The sequence below is a fragment of the Sus scrofa genome, chromosome 9 (assembly GCF_000003025.6).
Source record: "Sus scrofa isolate TJ Tabasco breed Duroc chromosome 9, Sscrofa11.1, whole genome shotgun sequence".
Classification (NCBI taxonomy): domain Eukaryota; kingdom Metazoa; phylum Chordata; class Mammalia; order Artiodactyla; family Suidae; genus Sus; species Sus scrofa.
Genome location: NC_010451.4, coordinates 113,068,776 through 113,089,180, shown reverse-complemented (window position 1 = coordinate 113,089,180; position 20,405 = coordinate 113,068,776). Strand labels below are relative to the sequence as shown.

The 20,405-nt window shown below is 39.0% G+C and overlaps 1 protein-coding gene across 13 annotated transcripts in view; it reads right to left on the bottom strand.

The window, feature by feature from the left end:
* TPK1 (thiamin pyrophosphokinase 1) overlaps window positions 1-20,405 on the bottom strand; it is a 373,809-nt gene that overhangs the window by 215,998 nt on the left and 137,406 nt on the right. For all 13 annotated transcript variants that reach the window (XM_021063594.1, XM_021063598.1, XM_021063590.1 and 10 more), the window contains one exon: window positions 18,088-18,157. In XM_021063594.1, the coding sequence (XP_020919253.1) occupies window positions 18,088-18,157 (70 nt within the window). The remainder of the gene's footprint in view (window positions 1-18,087; window positions 18,158-20,405) is intronic.

The following is a 20,405-nucleotide window of genomic DNA, read 5'->3' as shown; positions in this document are numbered from 1 at the left end:
GGTGCGACCCTAAAAAGGGAAAAAAAGAAAAAAAATGACTTAGGCCAAAAAACAAACAAACAAACAAACAAAAAAAAACAAGTGGGCTGGTATGGAATGACCATAATGTATAAGATCTTTCCAGGGAGTGCCCATCCTGGCTCAGTGGTTGACGAACCCAACTAGCATCCATGAGGACAAGGGTTCAATCCCTGGCCTCGCTCAGTGGGTTAAGGATCTGGCGTTGCCATAAGCTGTGGTGTAGGTCGCAGAAGTGTCTCAGATCCCATGTTGCTGTGGCTCTGGTGTAGGCCAGCGGCTACAGCTTCAATTCGAACCCTAGCCTGGAAACCTCCATATGCCGCCAGTGCAGCCCTAAAACACAAAAAGACCAAAAAAAAAAATCTTTCCACTCTGTTCAGTATATATACCATGTTGCCCATTTCAGTCAGGGTTTGATCAGGAAAGAAGAAGCTGCTCTATGTACGATAAGCAGGAAGGGCTTTCATAGAGAGAAATATAGGTTTACATAATTATTGGAAGGGCTGGGGAACGAAGGTCAGAAAGCTATCCTCAGCAATCTCCATCTGCAGTACTACATTGGTGGCTCTCATGAGCTATTCCAGAAGCCTTTCTGATTGTCTCAGCCTGCAGGAAAGCAAATATTTGCCAAAAGTCACCTCCAGCTGCATCAATGTCTTAAAGTACCATAGCAGGCAATACGCAGGCACCCACCCAGCAGCACTGTGAACCATTCACACATCATCTACACACAGGCCTAGCTGGAACTACCTCTGGAGAGTAACAGCCTCTCCTTCTCTTCTCCCTCCAGTCTTCACACTTGGGGTGCACATGTGCAGACTCATCTGGAACAAAATGGAGAAGGGGATTCTGGGAAATGTTTGCAGAGGAGAGGGAAGGAGACATCGAAGATGTGGGTTTGACTACAGACAGCCCATCACTCTGCCTCTGACGACAGGAGTTGGCATAAAAACCCTTTGACTAGTGGCCACTGGCAAATTGGAAATACAATTAATTTTACAAAAAAAAATTTATATGAAGTCTCTAAAACGTTATCTTTAGGCCATGCACCTGATTTTATCTTGAAGGTAGATGACATATATCATAGTCAAGTACAGAAAAACTTCTGAGCTTCAAAAAATTTCACATCCCTTTTCAGTCCTTACAGTAGATAAAAGAATCTGGAGGCAAGTTTGACCTTCTCTTTTTTATGATAATAACATTAGTTAATATTCAAGTTTGTCTACTGCTCATTTGGACAAGAGCCTTACGAATGATGTTCCCTGTGATTGTCTAGTCCCTGATGTCAATATTCTTTAATTAAGGAATGAATCTGGGGAAACATCATGTCAAAAAGACAAATCAAGAAAGTTTTATAAAGATATATATATATATACATACACACACATATATATATCATTGTATTCTTAAAGCAAAACTGTACTTCCAAATAATGAAGTCTTTTCACATATTACAAATCAATAGAAAGTTGTATTCTCTTACTCAATTGTCAGAGATCCAGATGAGGTAAAGAAAGCCTTATGTTGTGCAATGTAATTTGTCTTGGAAATATTAGGAACATTTTTTTTAACACAAAAGCTATCTAGAAAAATTACCCCCCCCCCTTTAGGAAAATAATTAATCATAAGAATGGGATTTAAAATAGTTAGGAAGTGAGTTCCTGTCATGGCTCAGCAGAAATGAACCTGACTAGTATCCAGGAGGATGTAGGTTTGATCCCTGGCCTTGCTCAGTGGGTTAAGGATCCGGCATTGCCATGAACTGTAGTGTAGGCTGCAGACACGGCTCAGATCCCACGTTGCTGTGGCTGTGGCTTAGGCCGGCAGCTACACCTCCGATTCGACCACTAGCCTGCAAGCTTCCATATCCCATTACTGTGTCAGAAATACGCTTTTACAATTAATCTGTAATAGGAAATATATTAAAATTCTCTGGAAGATCATGTCTCATCATTCTTTAGGAACTACTAGGCCCATAATGAACTAATTACTGGGGATGAGACAGGGAAAAAGTCAGACAATAAGACTCCATTGGGGTTACAGGCTGGTGGGATGTGCCAAAGGGTGATTTCAATGTGTTGTGATAAATGCTATGAAAAGGGAAACACACTTAGTGGATCAATGGAATAAAACAGATTTGGAATAACTGAGCCCTACCTGGCAAAGTAAGAAATCTAACCAAGAAATATCCTTAGTTCATTCAGGATTTGTCATCTACTGGCTTACTTGCAGGGAAATTATAATTACTTTCAGGGAGAACTAGCTAAAAAGAGTAATACTGCTTAATTTAAAATGTTTATTTATCATCTATTATTTGTCAAATCTCCTCCTGGATGGTAGGGTTATTTTCCAAAGATAAATAAAACATGAACAAAGAGTTTTGTACCATTAAGCAGAAACATCCATTGATTTTCAACATAATGTGGAGTGACAGTAAAGGGTGGCTTAGAGAATTTGTGCCTGACTTAGATACAGAAACTGCTACTTACTAGGAAACATAACACAAGGTTTTTTTTTATTTGTTTGTTTGTTTTGTCTTTTTGCCATTTCTTGGGCCGCTCCGGCAGCATATGGAGGTTCCCATGCTAGGGGTCAAATCAGAGCTCTAGCTGCCAGCCTACACCAGAGCCACAGCATCACGGGATCCGAGCCGCGTCTGCAACCTACACCTCAGCTCCTGGCAATGCCGGATCCTTAATCCACTGAGCAAGGCCAGGGATTGAACCCACAGCCTCATGGTTCCTAGTCGGACGGGAACTCCAAGCCAAGTTTTGAAACATAAGTATGGTAACACTCAGAAAAAGCAAAAGAGGGATTTTTTTGTAAATGAATTTTTAAAAGATTTTTTATAGTTTTCAGAAATGAATCAGATATGGTGTTCTGTTAAAGTATCTTGACAATGAGGCCCACTGTATTGCACAAGGAATGATAACCAATCTCCTGTGACAGACCATGGTGGAAGATTAAAAAAAAAAGTATATATGTGTGTATATATACACATACACATACATACACACAGTAACTTTTTCCCTCTCGGTGGTAAAGTATTTTTGTGTTGTATTTTAAATGTCCTTTCTGAGATTCTTTAGCATATTCTCAAACTCTGTGGCTACAGAGGCAAAACTCAAGTTTTCAAGGAATTCAACTCTTAGATCTGTAAGCTGGGATTGCCACACCATAGCTCAAGGCTCGTCTTGGTGTAACTGCCATTTGGATATTTTCCCATGAAGTTTATTGACCTTGCTAGCTAAATTCCAGCTGTCACTTTTCTGTCCCCTAACAACAGGAAGGCCACAGCTGGCTTAGGTAAAACCCCATCATCAACTCAAATTTCATGCCCTATAATGATGTGTCAGCAAGTAATATATGCTATCTTGTTGTTAGAGTTATTCTGCTTACCTTGGGCCCATGAGACAAAAACAGAATTTTAATAACAAAAAAACATGCAGGAAGTATCTAGTGTACTAGGTGTGTGTGTGTGTTATGTGTACATACTTAGGTGTACTCACTTAAGGCCATGTGGAAAATGAGAGATCATTCCACAATTTTTAAAAAATTATAGATATATACATACACAATTAAATATATATGTGTGTGGTATTATGTGATTACATGTTTTATTTATGTAACATGTATTATATATTGCACACATGGTATATACATGATTATATTGTGAATATACAACATATATGTATTATGCGATTACTCAATTATTACTTAACTCAGTACTCTAATAATATATTGAAAATAAGCAAAACGAAGTGATGAAATACATGAGCTCTTAAATGGTATTAACAATGCTAAAAAAAATTTCAGCTTTTTTTTTTTTAAGTTAAATTAATAGAGCCATGTGTTAACCCAAAACTTTTGACTGATGATCCAGGTTTCTCTGAAAAATCCTCTGAAGGTAATTTATTTCTGAAGACTCCATGCACGGTGCAGGAAAGGAAAAGGGTTTTGTCAGGAACATACTTTATGAAATAGAATAGCCATAAAGAACAATGCCTCTGATTAAATTTAGTTGTAAACTGACTTCCTGCAGCTGCTCAAAACCATCTCACTCTGAAAATTTATTTTGACTTCATGCATGATCTGACAAACATGGCATCTTTGCATACGCATTTCCCCCCTCCTCCAATACCCCAAAATGATTCAGAGCTATGCATGGATAGCTTTGGGACCTCTGATTTACAGTATTTGATAACCAACAGACTAAAATATATTACTAAACTAATCCATTCGATAATTCAAGAAAAAATGTCCTCAGTTTGTAGTGAAGGGTTCTTTAATACCAAGACCTCTATTATAAATTTTCTTTTAAATGTGCCAATCATTTTTACCTTCTATTTTGATTCAACAACCCAATAATGTTGACATGCATAGAGAGCTTAGTAATTTGATTGCATAAATACTTTTTAATAAAAACTTGCCAAAGCAAATGACTAAATATTGCTACTGCTAAGCTTATAAGAAGCAAAACCAAGTATCTTTGGTTTTCCTTAAGCAAAGTATAAATTTCCATTCTATGTAGGTTAATACCAAAAGTACATTTTCAACTATATCATGAAATGCTTGAATTTAGTTAAAAGAAATCACAATTACTGAGAAAATTATAGTCACAGGTAGACTAAAATCAGTTATCACATACATTCAAGATCACAGTGTAAGTTGAGAGACTTGAGACCAACTTATTCCACAACAGTTTTACATTCATTGTCTTATTCCATAAAAATCTAGCAATACTGAGCTAGCTTTTGCAGAATTTTCACTGAGATAGAGAAAACATAGGCCCCATATGAGTGCCTTCTACTGTTTACATAACCTCTAGGTTTGAAGTGGCAGCTTTGACACTTTTGTTTAGCTCTAATGAAAAGAACTAACATTCCTCTCAAAGAAGCACCTAAAAAATGATAACAGATTCCAACTAAACCAGCAGTTCCTAAGAATCAAATCCCTCAACTGCATTGTTTCAACAAAACTGTGGTGTTCCTGTGTAACAGAACCCTACCAGACGGTGAAAAGGTACAAACTACTGATACATACAATAACATGGGTGAATCTCAAAGGCATTTGATAGATTTTTCTTAAAAAGTCAGACACAAAAGAAAACAAGCTGTGTAATTCCGTTCTACAAGGCTGTGGGAGTCAGAATGTAGGGAGGAAGGGATCAGCTGCTGAGGGACAGAAAGGAAATTTTGGGGATGAGGGACAAGTTTTAATCTTTGCTGGGCGGTGAATACAACTGTTTATCATTTCAAAACAAATTCAACGATATGTTTAAAACGAACGAATTTTCTCATGGGAAATTATTCCTGAGCAAAGCTGACTAAAAACAAAAAGAATCAGAGAAGCCACTCCATCCATTGAACATGAGGACACTACATCCCCTAATCCCAACCACGATACCATAAGCACTTTCGACCTTTCTAAGTAGTTGTACAATGACTGCACACAGAGTATTAGCCATGAAAGGATGTTTACAGATACTGCCTAGAACTGCATATGCATCTTTAACTATCCTATAATTCATCACACTGTAGCTTTGAAGGGCCACCCTTCTTGGCTTATCCAAGTCTTGTATAACCAGCCTCAAAAGTGATACATTTCTTCATCAACATTGCTCTGACTGCTCCAGAAAGATACATCTCCCCTGAAATGTCACATAGCCCAAGGAAATTAAATTACTTGCAAACATCTCAGAGTAATGAAATCACAGAATCAGATTCTGAATCCTGACTTAACTAATGAGTCCATGCACACCATCTCACTACACAATTCCCAACCTGGATGCCACAACCAGCGGCCTGCAAAGAAATAGTTCTTCGTATGTAGATAGACAGGTCAACCATTCTTTTATGGGTGGATCAGATCCTTGCTTCTAGATGTCTGGTTTAATTGTACCGATGAAGACTTTAGGTGCAAAATTTTAACAGCTAGCCTCCCACCTGATTCAGTTATTTTTTGAAAAAAAGAATTTTTTAATACTTAATGAATTTTATTACATTTATAGATGTACAACAATCATCACAACCAAATTTTACATCATGTCTATCCCATATACACATATATATACATATTTTTTCTTACATTATCTTCCATCATGTTCCATTACAAGTGATTAGATAAAGTTCGCTGTGCTATACAGCAGGCTCTCATTGCCTAACTACTCCAAATGCTAAAGTTTGCATCTACTAACCCGAAATTCCCAGTCCATCCCACTCCTTCTCCCTCTCTCTTGGCAACCACAAGTCTGTTCTCCATGTCCATGAGTTTCTTTCTTTTCTGGAGCTAGGTTCACTTATGCTATGGATTAGATTCCACATATAAGTGATATAATAGGGTGTCTGTCTTTCTCTTTCCGACATACTTCATTTAGTATTAGAGTCTCTAGTTCCATCCAGGTTGTTACAAAAGGCATTATTTTGTTCTTTTTTTTTTTTTTTTTTTAAATTGACCGTGATCTTTCCACATTTATTTATTTATTTATTTGTCTTTTTTGCCTTTTCTTGGGCCGCTCCCGCGGCATATGGAGATTCCCAGGCTAGGGGTCGAATCAGAGCTGTAGCCTACGCCAGAGCCACAGCAACGCAGGATCCGAGCCATGTCTGCGACCTACACCACAGCTCATGGCAACGCTGGATCGTTAACCCACTGAGCAAGAGCAGGGATCGAACCCGCAACCTCATGGTTCCTAGTCGGATTCGTTAACCACTGCGCCACGATAGGAACTCCTATTTTGTTCTTTTTTATGGCTAAGGAGTATTCTATTGTGATATGTACCACATCTTCTTAATCCATTCATCTGTCAAAGGACATTTAGGTTGTTTCCATATCTTAGCTATTGTGAATAATACTGCAGTGAACATAGGAGTACATGTATCTTTTTCAATGAAAGTTTTGTCCAGATATATGCAAGGAGTGGGATTCCTAAATCATATTACAGTTCTACATTTAGAGGTACCTCTATACTGTTTTCCATATTGGTTATAACAATTTACATTCCCACCAACAGTGTAGAAGGGTTTACTTTTCTCCACATCCTCTCCAGCATTTATTTGTAGACTTACTAATGATGGCCATTCTAACTGGTGTGAAGTGCTACCTCATTGTAGTCTTGATTTGCATTTCTCTAAAAATTAGTGATGTTGAGCATTTTTTTCATGTGCCTGTTGGCCAGCTGTAGGTCTTCTTTAGGGAAATGTCTATTCTATTCAGGTTTTCTGACCATTTTTCAATTAGGTTGTTTGGTTTTTCACTGTTGAGTTGTATGAGCTCTTTGTATATTTTGGAGATTAAGCCCTTGTCGGTTGCATCATTTGTATTTTTTTTATTCTGTAGGATATCTTTCTTTTTTTTTTTATGGTTTCCTTTATTGCACAAAAGCTTGTAAGTTTGATTAGGTCCTGTTGGTTTATATTTTTGTTTTTATTTCTATTTCCTTGGGCGACCAACCTAAGAAAACATTTGTATGGTTGATGTCAGAGAATGTTCTCCCTATGTTCTCTTCTAGGAGATTTATGGTGTCTTATGTTTAAGTCTTTAAGCCACTTTGACCTTATTTTTGTGCATGGTGTGAGGGTGTGTTCTAGTTGTATCGATTTACATGCAGCTGTCCAGGTTTCCTAGCACCACTTGCTGAAGATACTACCTTTTCTCCCATTTTATGTTCGTCTCTTTTGTTTAAGATTAATTGACCGTAAGTGCCTGGGTTTATTTCTGGGTTCTCTATTCTGTTCCATTGATCTCTATGTTAGTTTTTGTACCAGTACCACACTATCTTGATTACTGTCACTTTGTTAATATTGCCTGAAGTCTGGGAGAGCTATGCCTCCTGCTTGGTTTTTATTCCTCAGGATTGCTTTGGCAATTTTGGGTCTTTTGTGGTTTCATATACATTTCTGGATTGTTTGTTGTAGTTCTGTGAAAAAGGTCATAGGTAATTTGATAGGGATTGCACTGAATCTATAGATTGCTTTGAGTAGTATGGGCATTTTAATAACATTAATTCTTCTTCTAACTCAGGAGCATGGACTATCTTTCCATTTTTTTGAATCTTCTTTAATTTCCTTGATTGATGTTTTATAGTTCTCGGCATATAAGTTTTTCATCTCCTTGGTCAGTTTTATCCTTAGGTATTTACCTTTTTGAGGTGCAATTTTAAAAAGTATTGTATTTTTATATTCCTTTTCTAATATTTCATTGTTAGTATACAGAAATGCAACTGATTACTGAATGCTAATCTTGTATCCTGCTGCCTGGCTGAATTCACCGATCAGTTCGAGTAGTTTTTGTGTGGAGTCTTTAGGGTTTTCTATATATAGATTATGTCATATGCATAGAGTGACAATTTTACCTCTTCTCTTCCAATTTGGATACCTTTTATTTCTTTTGTTTCTCTGATTGCTGTGGCTATGACTTCCAATACTATGTTGAATAAAAGTGGTGAGTGGACATCTTTGTTTTCTTCCAGATTTTAGTGGGAAGGCTTTCAGCTTTTCTCCATTGAGTATTATATTGGCTGTGGGTTTGTCATAAATAGCTTTTATTATGTTAAGGTATGTTCCCTCTATATCCATTTTGGTAAGAGTTTTTATCAGGAATGGATGTTGGATTTTGTCAAACGCTTTTTCTGCATCTATTGAGATGTTCATGGGGTTTTTGACTTTTCTTTTGTTAATGTGCTGTATGACATTGATTTATTTGCATATGTTGAACCATCCTTGTGAACCTGAGATGAATCACACTTGATCACAGTATATGATCTGATTCAGTTATTTAAATTATACTTGGAATTTAGTAGAGAGGCAGTTAGCTTTAGAGACAGAGTTATAATATTCATCCTCCATTCCCACTGATCACTCTGAAGAGTGGTACCAAGTCTCCCTGAGGCAGGAGGTAGATGGGCCACAGGCTGAGCAGCTGGAATCTGTCCCCTGTGAACAGATTCTTCAAGATACAATAATGGAGTTCCCTGTCATGGCGCAGTGGAAATGAATCTGAGTAGGAACCATGAGTTTGCAGGTTCGATCCCTGGCCTCGCTCAGTGGGTTGAGGATCCAGCATTGCTGTGAGCTATCGTGTAGATTACAGACGCTGCTTGGATCTGACATGGCTGTGGCTGTGGTTAGGCTGGCAGCTGTAGCTCTGATTAGACCCCTAGCCTAGGAACTTCCATTGGCCATGGGTGTGGCCCTAGAAAGACAAAAGACAAAAAAAAAAAAAAAAAAAAAAAAAAAAAAGGTAAGACAGCAGAAGCAAGGAGGGGCTGAGTCCTGTTTTCCTGTTTGGATGAAAGATAGGGAAACCACATATTCTTCATTCTTGAGATTAAGGAGACCCCCCAAATTACACATGCACAGAAAGGTTCATCAGGGGTCAGAGAAGGGAGGGGGTGCCATATCACAATAGGTTCTGTCAGCCTCCCAGAGACCCCCTGCACTAGAATCAATCTTGGCTAAAAGATGTGCACACACACAGGGGATGACCCTCAGACAGACAAAGCAAGATGACTGGCCAAGAAGGAACCGAAAAGACTGCCATCATATAAATGATTAAACCATCGCAAAGGCATTAATCCTTCTCTGAGCCTTCCCTTGTCTATCTGAGTGTACTTTTTTTTTTTCCTAATAAGCACTTTTTTTCACTACTTTCCATCTCTTTGCTGAATTCTTTCTTCGAAGCAGACAAAGAACTAGGCCCCTGCTCCAATCTGCTGGCCTTTGTGGTCTAGTGGTTAGGATTTAGCCTTCTTACCACCAGGGCCTGGGTTCTATCACTGCCTGGGGAACTGAGATTCTGCTTCAAGCCACCACATGCCATAGCCACCTCATAGCCACCCGAGATCACCCATAGAACATAAAACCAAAGTTCACCTTCTGAGTTCATGATTAACCTCTCTATCTAAAACTTTATTCCCTTTCTTGTCCTACCCTGTGCCCCTCAGGATTGAAAAATATCAAAGAAAAAAGGGGGACGGAAACTAAGCAGGACCCTGCAGGGCTCTCCCAGGCATAAAGACTGGTCCCCCATTTCTTGTCTAGAGAAAAAGACTTTAGTCTCCTAGGCTTTCCCTGAGTTCCAAATAGCAGGCACAAGCAGTTACTAATTAGGGAAATGAGGGAAGGCGGAAACAAAGGAAAAGCAGTCAAGAAACAATAATGCAATGATAAAGCAGAGTCCTGGTTGCTCCTCAAGAGATATAATTAACAATCTGACACGTTTTTGAGTTCTTCTGTAGGAATTAAGACCCCTCTCAATCAGGTGGAAGATGGTGACTACATGCTGATCATAAGCACTAGTGTTGCTGAAACTTGGCCTCAGTCCACTGGTGCCAAATAAAAATGTTGAGACAGGCTTCTGGGTGAAGGAGGAAAAAAAAATAGCTTTACTGCTTTGCCAGCCAAAGAAAGCCACAGCAGACTAATGCCCTAAAGACTGTGCCCTCCTTTGGGAAAGAACAGGAGGTGGTCTAGTTTTGGAGTGGAAAATAGGGCTGCAGATAAGGATCAACATAGATGGAAGTTTTCATTCTTCTTCAAAGCTGGTGTTTGGTGGCCCCAGGACTGGTTCTGGTGGTCCTTCTGTCTGGAATGAAGAATGCTACATCAAGTAGTTAGTATCTTTTATTTGTTGGGGTTTAGTTCTGCAGAAGAGCTCAAAGATACTGTTATGTCTATTCCTTGAGGAGAAACCAGGACTCTTCCCCAAGGATGCACCAGTGTTTCCTGACCGCTCCTCTCTTACCTTGGCATCCGTTTCTGATTAGAACTGTTTAGACCTGCCATTTGGAACTCATGGAAGGTCATGGAGGTTGAAGCCTATTCCCAGCTGGCAAGAAATGGGGGGCCCAGAAAGGCTTTTGTGCCCAGAATCCCCACAAGGTTCTACTCAGTTTCACTAGACCCCAGGCTGGTTGAAACCAGAAAGCTGAAGATTAAGATTCCTGAAACATCACCCTGTTACCTTGCCACTGGCCATCTGCCTTTACTAGGAGTAAATCTTGAGCTGCTGCAGCTGCTGACCCTCAACACCCCCAAAGAGTTCAGGGTGGAGATCAGGCATAAGACACTCTGCTCCGGGAAAACTGGAAGAACAGGTCCTCAGATAGTCAGATATTGTTAGGAGAAGATTTTATGATCCCAATTTTTGCATCTCCTCATATCTAGAAAAGCACTAAAATCCTCGTGACTAGCAGCAACCTTCACAAGACTAGCAGCAACATTCTGCAAAATGTGTGCTCTACTGCTTGTATCTCTCCCCTTCATCAAAATCACATATATACTGATCTTCCCCCTACCTCTATGGAGCAGTTTTTCAGAGCTATCTGAAATGCTGCCTCCCAGGCTAAAGTCCTCATTTTGCCCCAAATAAAACTTAACTCGCAACTTCTCACGTTGTACATTTTTTTCAGTTGAGAACATCAACCAACAGAAGGTCATGCCCTGTGTGGCCCTTATCCCAAACGTTGCCTTTAAAAACCCTCTTCCTTGAAAGTCATCAGGGAGTTCAAGTCTTTTGAGTGTGAGCCAACCACACTCCTTGCTTGGGGTAAGCACAGTTTACTTCTTGCAGGAAAGTAAACACTGTACTTTCCTTCATTACAACTGGTGTCAGCAGATTAGCTTTGCAGACCAGCAGGTGAGGGGACCCAAGTTCCACTTGGGAACAGTACTGATCTGTGATGGGAAAGTTGTAAAAATACATAAAGCCAGAAAGTCTGAAATCTTAACTGAGAAAACTGATGAAGTGAGAGGCATAAGAGTTCAAGGATGAACCCTGCTTTGCTCTTTAAGCCCCACTGGCCCTCATCCCCTGTGAATGTGTGTTTAATTGAAGAGTCATTTGTATGAAACAGAAAAGCAACTCCTAACCATCTAATCTCAACTCTAACAATGTTTACGCAAAAATAATCTTCTGGAGGACGTCCCAGTCAGGATGCTACAGTCAGTCATCAATTACTCTGAGAAAACTAACCTAAATCAACACTACCCATTTAAAATTCCTACACATTAATGGCGCCGAAATTCATAGGGATTTCTCAGACTATTACGCCGTGAGTTTGAGATTCTGAAAGTGCCACAAAATCACAATTTAAAAAGAAAACCTCACAGTTGGCCTTAAATACCAATGAATGCAAAGGCAAGGATCTCAGTTTTATGATAAAAAGACTCGACTCAGATATGAATTAGAATATAGTGTAATATAAGACATTCTGGAAATAAGTAGGACATATTACTAGTCATGATTTCAGACAAAAAAATTATCATCTTTTTAGATATAACCATTTCTGATTTATACATGCTAATGTGTGTATGTGTCTACCCCAAATTTCTTCTCTAGCATCAAGATACTTCCAGTAGCTTACAATATATCTTAGAAATCCCTGGTTGTAAAAATGCTTACTCTTTGTGACATTTCTGCCAAGATATCAAAGAAAAATCATTAATTCAATAAATTCTTATATGCTCATTAGTGTACTAGATATTATGCGGCACATAAAGAAGATTAATTATGATCGCTGCCTTCCAGGAGTTTACCACCTAATGAGGGAGATAAGATACATCTACAGGTAGGTAAATCACAAGTAAAATGAGAAAGTAAATAATTACAAAGTATTATGCAAAGTTAAAGGACAATAGATCACTAGAAATTTATAAGCTAGTAAAAGATATAGGTCTTTACAGCTCTAAATCAAGGTAAAATGTGAACAGAACACTGTAATTTAAAAGTATGACTTAGGTGTAAGAGACGTCCAGTCCCATCAGGCTGGAAGGATTCGAGAACTCTCGTGGGGCAGGTGGCATTTCAGTTGAGCACTGCTGCATCGATAACTTTGCTACAAGAAAATGCTAGCATATGCTAGTAAAGCCATCTGAAGTCAGGATAGCAAAGGATCTATAAGTACTGACCAATCCAAATGGATAAACTGACAATCAGAATGGATTATAGGTGGGACCAATGTGTACAAGCTGAAGATCAGCCTGGAAAAGGCCCAGAGAGTGAAAGGGCTTAGGAAAAGACAAGACAGGAAACTGGGCATGGGTGACAAGCTTTGCAAAAGCCACACTCTGATTCTCATTGTAATAAGTTTAGATTTTATTCAGGAGACAAAGGAGAAACACTCCACCTCCCCTACTAACTACACATCCTTACACACACACACGCACGCACGCACGCACGCACACCAAACTCTGGGGCCCTAACTAACCCTGTACACTCCATTAGGGTCCTCTATATTTTCTAATACCCCCACTCTAATTTAATTGTTCAGCTCCATGCCTTCCTTTGTCCTAGAACCTATCACGCTGAAGTAGAGCCTTCACATTATGTGCTCTATACTCTATCACACTGAAGACTAATTTATTCTGTACTTTGATTCAACTCTACATTTCTTGGGGGTAGGAATTATATTTTATTTATTTGTATATTCACAGTAACTATTTTCATGTCTAATGATACAAGGTATTCAATAAAGGCTGAATAAAGGAATGAATCACAAGTTAAATGCTACATTCTTATTTCTGGCCCTGGGTTATTCTAGAGAGAGCCCATGTCAAAGCCCTCTCTTTTTCAGTCAGTTTATCTTAACTAGATTCTAATAGAATACAGTTTAAAAATGCTTACCTACCTGCAAAGGCATTATTTCTTTTAAAATGATCAATATAGACTATTTTTCCCAATGGTCCACAACCCAGACTTCAATCTGCATGACACCCAAACTTACTACACTGTATTTTGAAAACAGACATCTGGGGTTAGGGAAACAGTCAATTAAGAGTACAGGAATATGGAGTTCCCGTAATGGCTCAGTGGTTAACAAATCCAACTAGGAACCATGAGGTTGCAGGTTTGATCCCTGACCTTGCTCAGTGGGTTAAGGATCCGGCATTGCCTTGAGCTGTGGTGTAGGTTGCAGACGCGGCTCAGATCCCATGTTGCTGTGGCTCTGGCATAGGCCGGCAGCTACAGCTCTGATTAGATCTCTAGCCTGGGAACTTCCATATGCCATCCTGGGAGCAGCCCCAGAAAAGGCAAAAAAGACAAAGGAAAAAAAAAAAAAAAGAGTATAGGAATATAGTTCAAAGACTGAATCTTCATAAAATTTCTTCCTCTTTAATCCTAAGTCCACAACCAAAGCTAGGATCCCACTATCATCAGGGGTGTCCATGCTATGTCTCCTTGCCCAGGCCTGCACCCTGATTCAGACTCATGTCCAGACTGAACACACACCCAAATAAGAAACCATCAGCTCTTAGAGCAGAGGTAATCAGAGATCCAAAGTACGCAGGTCATTAATCAAAGTCACTTAAAACCTTATGGGAAGAGAAAATAGAGTAAATGTAATCAAATAATTATCACATATTTATTGAGTGTCTATTCTCGGGCAATTTTCTAGGCACAGAGGAGTTTACATTCATTAAGCTTACACTCACTTGAGCAAGAAAAATCAGTCATGTTTTCTGTAGTTCCCAAGGGCAGAACCAATAGGTAGACTCAATGCAATCTTTGCTACTTTGTTAGAAATAAAAGATAATTTTAATTTTCTTTTTCTTTCTCCCAAATCACTAACATATATTTAGATAATCATGTATTGTTTTCATAGTAAACCCAAACATTCAGGGCTTATTAAAAACAAAAAAAAACCAAAACAAACAAACAAACAAAAAACACCACCACCAGATTAGAGAGACGTGAGAGAGAGGTGACTTTCAAAGTTGAAACAAAGACAGACAAATATTTACGAAAGACGCAGAAGGCGGAAGGCATCTGGTACAGGATCGACCTTGAGTTCGCCAGTGAACTTTGCCTCCGCACTGTCCCCCTGGAGACCCTGCTCCTCTGTACTGTCTGCACTGGTCTTCCTTCTTTCCACTCCTAATGTGTACTAGCTCATTCTCCCTTCAACTGGAGACGATGCTCTTCATATTCATGTTTTATTGAGTAACTGTAAGGTATTAGGTTGAGACATTAAAGAAATTAAAAAATAGGGACAAGTGAAGCAGTGGTCCACAACCCATACTTGGCTTTTTAAAACTCATGAACATTTTCTTCCACTTCCATTGTAAAGCCTTTCTATTAAAAATACAGTTAATAGGAACCATGTTTAGTCACCTACATCCAATTAGTTTAACTGGTTAGGGTTTGGATTTAATAGGATATATTCCAAGGATTTAATTCCCACGTGAAGCATTTTCATTCATCTCCCTATTAGGACTCTACCCTAACCCAGCCAGCCATGTCCTTCAGCAGCAGACTACGCATTGCTGGAAACATGGTTTTTAGAAAATCAAAAGCAAAACAGCAAGTACATTTTCTTCTTGACTATCTTCCTATAAAAGTAAATGGTTGTTAGATAAATCATATAAATGTTCTCGGAAGATTTCCACAAGATTACTTGTAAATGTGTTAAGAGATATTAGAAATGATTATTTTGAAATCTAGGCAAAAATAATGGCACTTATTCCCAAATCTGGTGATGCGCACTGCTTTCAACTGTGAGTCAAAGTGTTATACGTTATCTTTCTTATTAAAGTGTCTAGCCCAGTCCAGTAAAAGTAATCAGTATCAAAATCTGAATTTTGGGAGTTCCCGTCGTGGCTCAGTGGTTAACGAATCCAACTAGGAACCATAAGGTTGCAGGTTCGATCCCTGGCCTTGTTCAGTGGGTTAAGGATCCGGTGTTGCCGTGAGCTCTGGCGTAGGCTGGTGGCTACAGCTCTGATTAGACCCCTAGCCTGGGAACCTCCATATGCCATGGGAGTGGCCCTAGAAAAGGAAAAAAAAAAAAAAAAAAAAAAAGACAAAAAAAAAATCTGAATTTTTTTCCACAAGCTTTCTAGATGGTTCTTATGATCAAGGAAGAGTTGGGAAGTACTGTGTTAATATCCTCTCACAGCTGTGGTTCATATAATTATGTTCATGAGCTACACCCACCATGAGAGAAACAGTTCTCAGGACTAGACTCTGTCCAGCAAGCAGGCTATAGCCATGAAACCAACAGCACCCAACTCATAATCTTGCCCTTATGACCATCATGCTCCTCCCTGAACTAACTGGCCCAGGCACTTTTTATGACACATACTTGAGTATTTTTTCACACACTATCCCTGTCAGGTCCTAGAGAATATAGTCAGGGGAATCCATAAAGTTTAAAGATAAAAAAGCACAGAATGTTAAGAACGGAAGTTGTTTCCTAGGCTGTCACTGCTGCTTTATTCTTCAATAATCATCCAGACCCTAGGCACTAGCATGCCCAATCTCAAGGAAATACAGTTTTCTCCTATAAGCAACCAGCTGCTTTCAAAAAGTAGCCACAACATTTTTGCTTTTTAGGGCTGCACCCATAGCACATGGAGGTTCCCAGGCTAGGGGTCAAATTGGAGCTACAGATGCCAGCCTATGCCACAGCAACGCAGGATCCAAGCTGCATCTGCAACCTATATCACAGCTCACGTCAATGCCAGATCCTTAACTCACTGAGCAAGGCCAGGGATTGAACCCGCATCCTCATGGATACTAGTCGGATTCATTTCAGCTGCACCACAACAAGAACTCCCAGGAAACTGAAGTAAAAATTTTGATGCCATAAAGAAGTACTTTACATCATTTCAAAATACAGGTATTTAATTCAAACCTACAGTATATTCCATCACAGTATTTTTATTTTTTTGCAGTAAGGAAGTGATTTCTCAAGCTATAAATATTTTAGTACATTTAATAACACATATGATAGAAGTGGAACTAAATTTCATAGCATACTTATAACTAGTCTATAAATTCTTGTGTTTGCCAAGAGGTTGAACTATACACATGTTGGCAATGAGCTAGAAGTAAATTGTGTTTTCATCAAATGTATTCTCACATCTAAAAACAGCTCACCATGCAAAGATCAGGAAAACCTATCAGCACAGATAACAAGTCAAAAAAAAAATTACTTATCTCTTGTTTATTTAGTCTTTTTTTAGGGCCACACCCATGACATATGGAGGTTCCCAGGCTAGGGGTCAAATCGGAGCTGTGCTGCTGGCCTACGCCACAGCAACATGGGATCTGAGCTGCACCTGTGACCTACACCACAGTTTACAGCAATGCCATGTCCTTAACCCACTGAGCAAGCCCAGGTATTGTACCTGCATCCTCATGGATGCTAGTAAGATTCATTTCTACTGAGCCACAACGGGAACTAATTACTTACCTCTTAAAAAAATATGTGTGCATAACTCAGAACTAAGTCAAACTATCCTGAGTTTTACTCCATACTGATATAAAAATCCTGTATCTTCTACAGCAGAATGCTTTTTGGCCACACCATGGCATGCAGAAGTTCCTGGGCCAGGAATTGAATCCACACCACAGTGGTAACCAGAGCCATAGTAGTGACAACACCAGATACTTAACCTGCTGAGCCACAAGGGAACTCCAACAACAGACTATATATTTTATATGAAATCAGTCTGTATTCCTTAAAACTGTTTAAATGAAAACTCACATTGCCATTATTTTAGTCAATGTTCAACATCCTCAAATACTGATATTTGAAAATGCCACTTAATGAGACTTTTAAAATAGCAGAATGGGTGGGTTTTTCTTAATAAGAATATGGAGTTCCCATCATGGTTCCGTGGTTAGCAAACCTGAGTATCATCCATGAGGACGCAGGTTCGATCCTTGGCCTCACTCAGTAGGTTAAGGACCCAGCACTGCTGTAAGCTGTGGTATAGGTTGCAGATGCAGCTTGGATCTGGCATGGCTGTGGCACAGGCCAGCAGCTACAGCTCCAATTGGACCCATAGCCTGGGAACCTCCATATGCCGTGGGGGTGGCACTAAAAAGACAAAAGACAAAAAATAAATAAATAAAATAAAATAAGAATAGAATTGGCCTATTTCTACTAATAGATACCATTCAAAGCAAAGAAAGAACACAACTTGGTTAAGTAGCTCTGTCACTGATTTTCTGTAAAACAGTCTGAAGTAAAATAAACAGTCACCATTTACTAAGAAAAGAATAATACAAGGTGAAGAGCAGAATTAGTGCTATAAGGGACACTGACTGAAAGAAAGCATACCTCTCCCTCTCTCCTTCCGTGATGTCGTATAAGCGGTTGGCACCTCCATCCGCACAGGCTTTAAAAAGAGCTTCAAATAGAAAAGAACAAAGAACGTTTCAATACAGGAAGCTGAAAGTGGTATATCTCAAATGATAACTGTTTAAAGGCAAGTACTCAGACGCACACCCAGTCTTGCTTCCCTCTTGGATCATTTCCATTCAGCCAGTGACACTGCTGGTACTAAAACACATCCTAACACATCAGACATACAGGTAAGTCAATCTCCTAGACAAAGAGCATCTCCTATTTCTAGCTTTTTGCAAATCTTCTTATTAAATAACGGGGGAGACTGTACATGACATCTTCAGTATCTCTTGAAGCTTGTTTTTCCTTCTTTAGAACAAAAGATTGGCCTCAGGCTCAGCAACAGGCAATAGGACATAGCTTATAACTTAGCTCCCTTATTTTATTAATCTTATAGATACTTTCTATAGAAGGTAGGTACTGTGCATTTCCATATTTTACTGTGATAGGAAAGGTTTCTTTTAAAAATAAATCATGGAGTTCCCTTGTGGTACAGCATGTTAAGGATCAGGTGTTATTGCACCAGCTTCTGTCACTGCTGTGGTGTGGGTTCAGTCCCTGGCCTGGGAACCTTCATGTGTTGTGTGCACAGCCAAAAAAAAAATTAAAAATAAATCATAAGTATAACATCTTGAGTTTATTTTAATATATTAAACCACTAATAATATAGATAATGTGTGACTATAAAAATTGAGAAGGTGGGAGTTCCTGCTGTAGCACAGTGGAAACAAATCTGACTAGAATCCATGAGGATGTGGGTTTGGTCCCTGTCCTTGCTCAGTGGGTTGGGGATCTGGCATTGCTGTAAGCTCTGGTGTAGGTCGCAGATGCAGCTTGGATCCCAACTTGCTGTGGCTGTGGCATAGGCCGGCAGCTGTAGCTCCAGTATGACCCCTGGCATGGGAAGTTCCATATGCTGTGGATGCAGCCCTAAAAAGCAAAAAAAAAAAAAAAAAAGAGAGAGAGAGAGACAGAGATATGGTGGTACAAAATTGACTGAAACTTGGGAAATATTATGATAATCAAATAAGGTCAGCTGCTTCTCTAACTGGGGCTTTTTATCCTTTTCCTTCCCATGCTATTTCCCTGATACCACCCTAAAATTTGATGCTGTTGATCAATCATTCCTTGAAATTTCCTTAGTCCACAGTCCATGATTTTTGTTATTACTTCTCTAATTTTCCCAGAAATGTTCGGTTCCTTATTAGCATCAATTCATCCTTTTATTTCCTTTAAAAAAAAACAAAAACAATTCCTTACCTAATGGTTTCAAATCAAACTTTTTTAAAACATCCTGGGCAATGTAGGAATGAATGCTGAGATGTCTGAGATTCTAATGCTTCACCCTGATTAGATTGAAGCCTGGCCTCTGTCCCCAAACAGCTTTTAAAACCAATCAATAGGTGATAAAAACCAGCAAAGACCTTGTACACCACCAGTTTTACAAGAAATAAACTAGAGCCAGCCTCCAAAGCCAAGAGTTTCAAATGCGATCTGCTGTTAAATCTGTGGAAGTGAAACAAATAAAATACAGAGGGCTGACTGTGTTCACTGTATTGTACCATTTTATATAAGAGACTTGAGCATCTGCAGATTCTGGTATGTTGGGGGCTCCTGGAACCAATCTCCCACAGATACCAAGAGACAACTATTTTTCTGAGCTACTTTTTCATCTTATTGCACTTAGGACATCACCTTCCCTTTTTGCAAACTTAGCTACACATTTAAAAGAGCGTTTATAATATCCACCTCCAAATTTCGAGGTGTTTAATAACAAGTGGGATGATGGAAAGGATAGCTCATTGACCATACTGGCATGAGTAAAGGTCCCAATGTATTTTCCACTAATCCACAATATATGAGACTGTTTTCTGTGTCCTGTGTTACATCAGAAATAAAAGAAACCAAGCAGAAAAAAAAATATTTCTTTTTGGCTTCAGCTTCTTCATATGTAAATGATAATAGTATCATCTATGGCATAGAGTTATTAATCAATTAATGATCTAATAATTATATACAGTGCTTATCACAATACTGGAACATAGTAAGCATTCAAAAAAATTAGTCCCCCCACTTCTGTTGTAAGGAAGATAAAAGTCCAAAAAGGATAGTGCTCATGGAAAAGAAAAGCCTAAGGTCCCTAAAAAGTATAAAACGAAAATAAGAGTTTTTACAAAGATATCTAAGAGGGACGTTTTATTTTACCAATTACTGACAACATATATTTCCTTTTAAGGAATGGTACCCCAAAT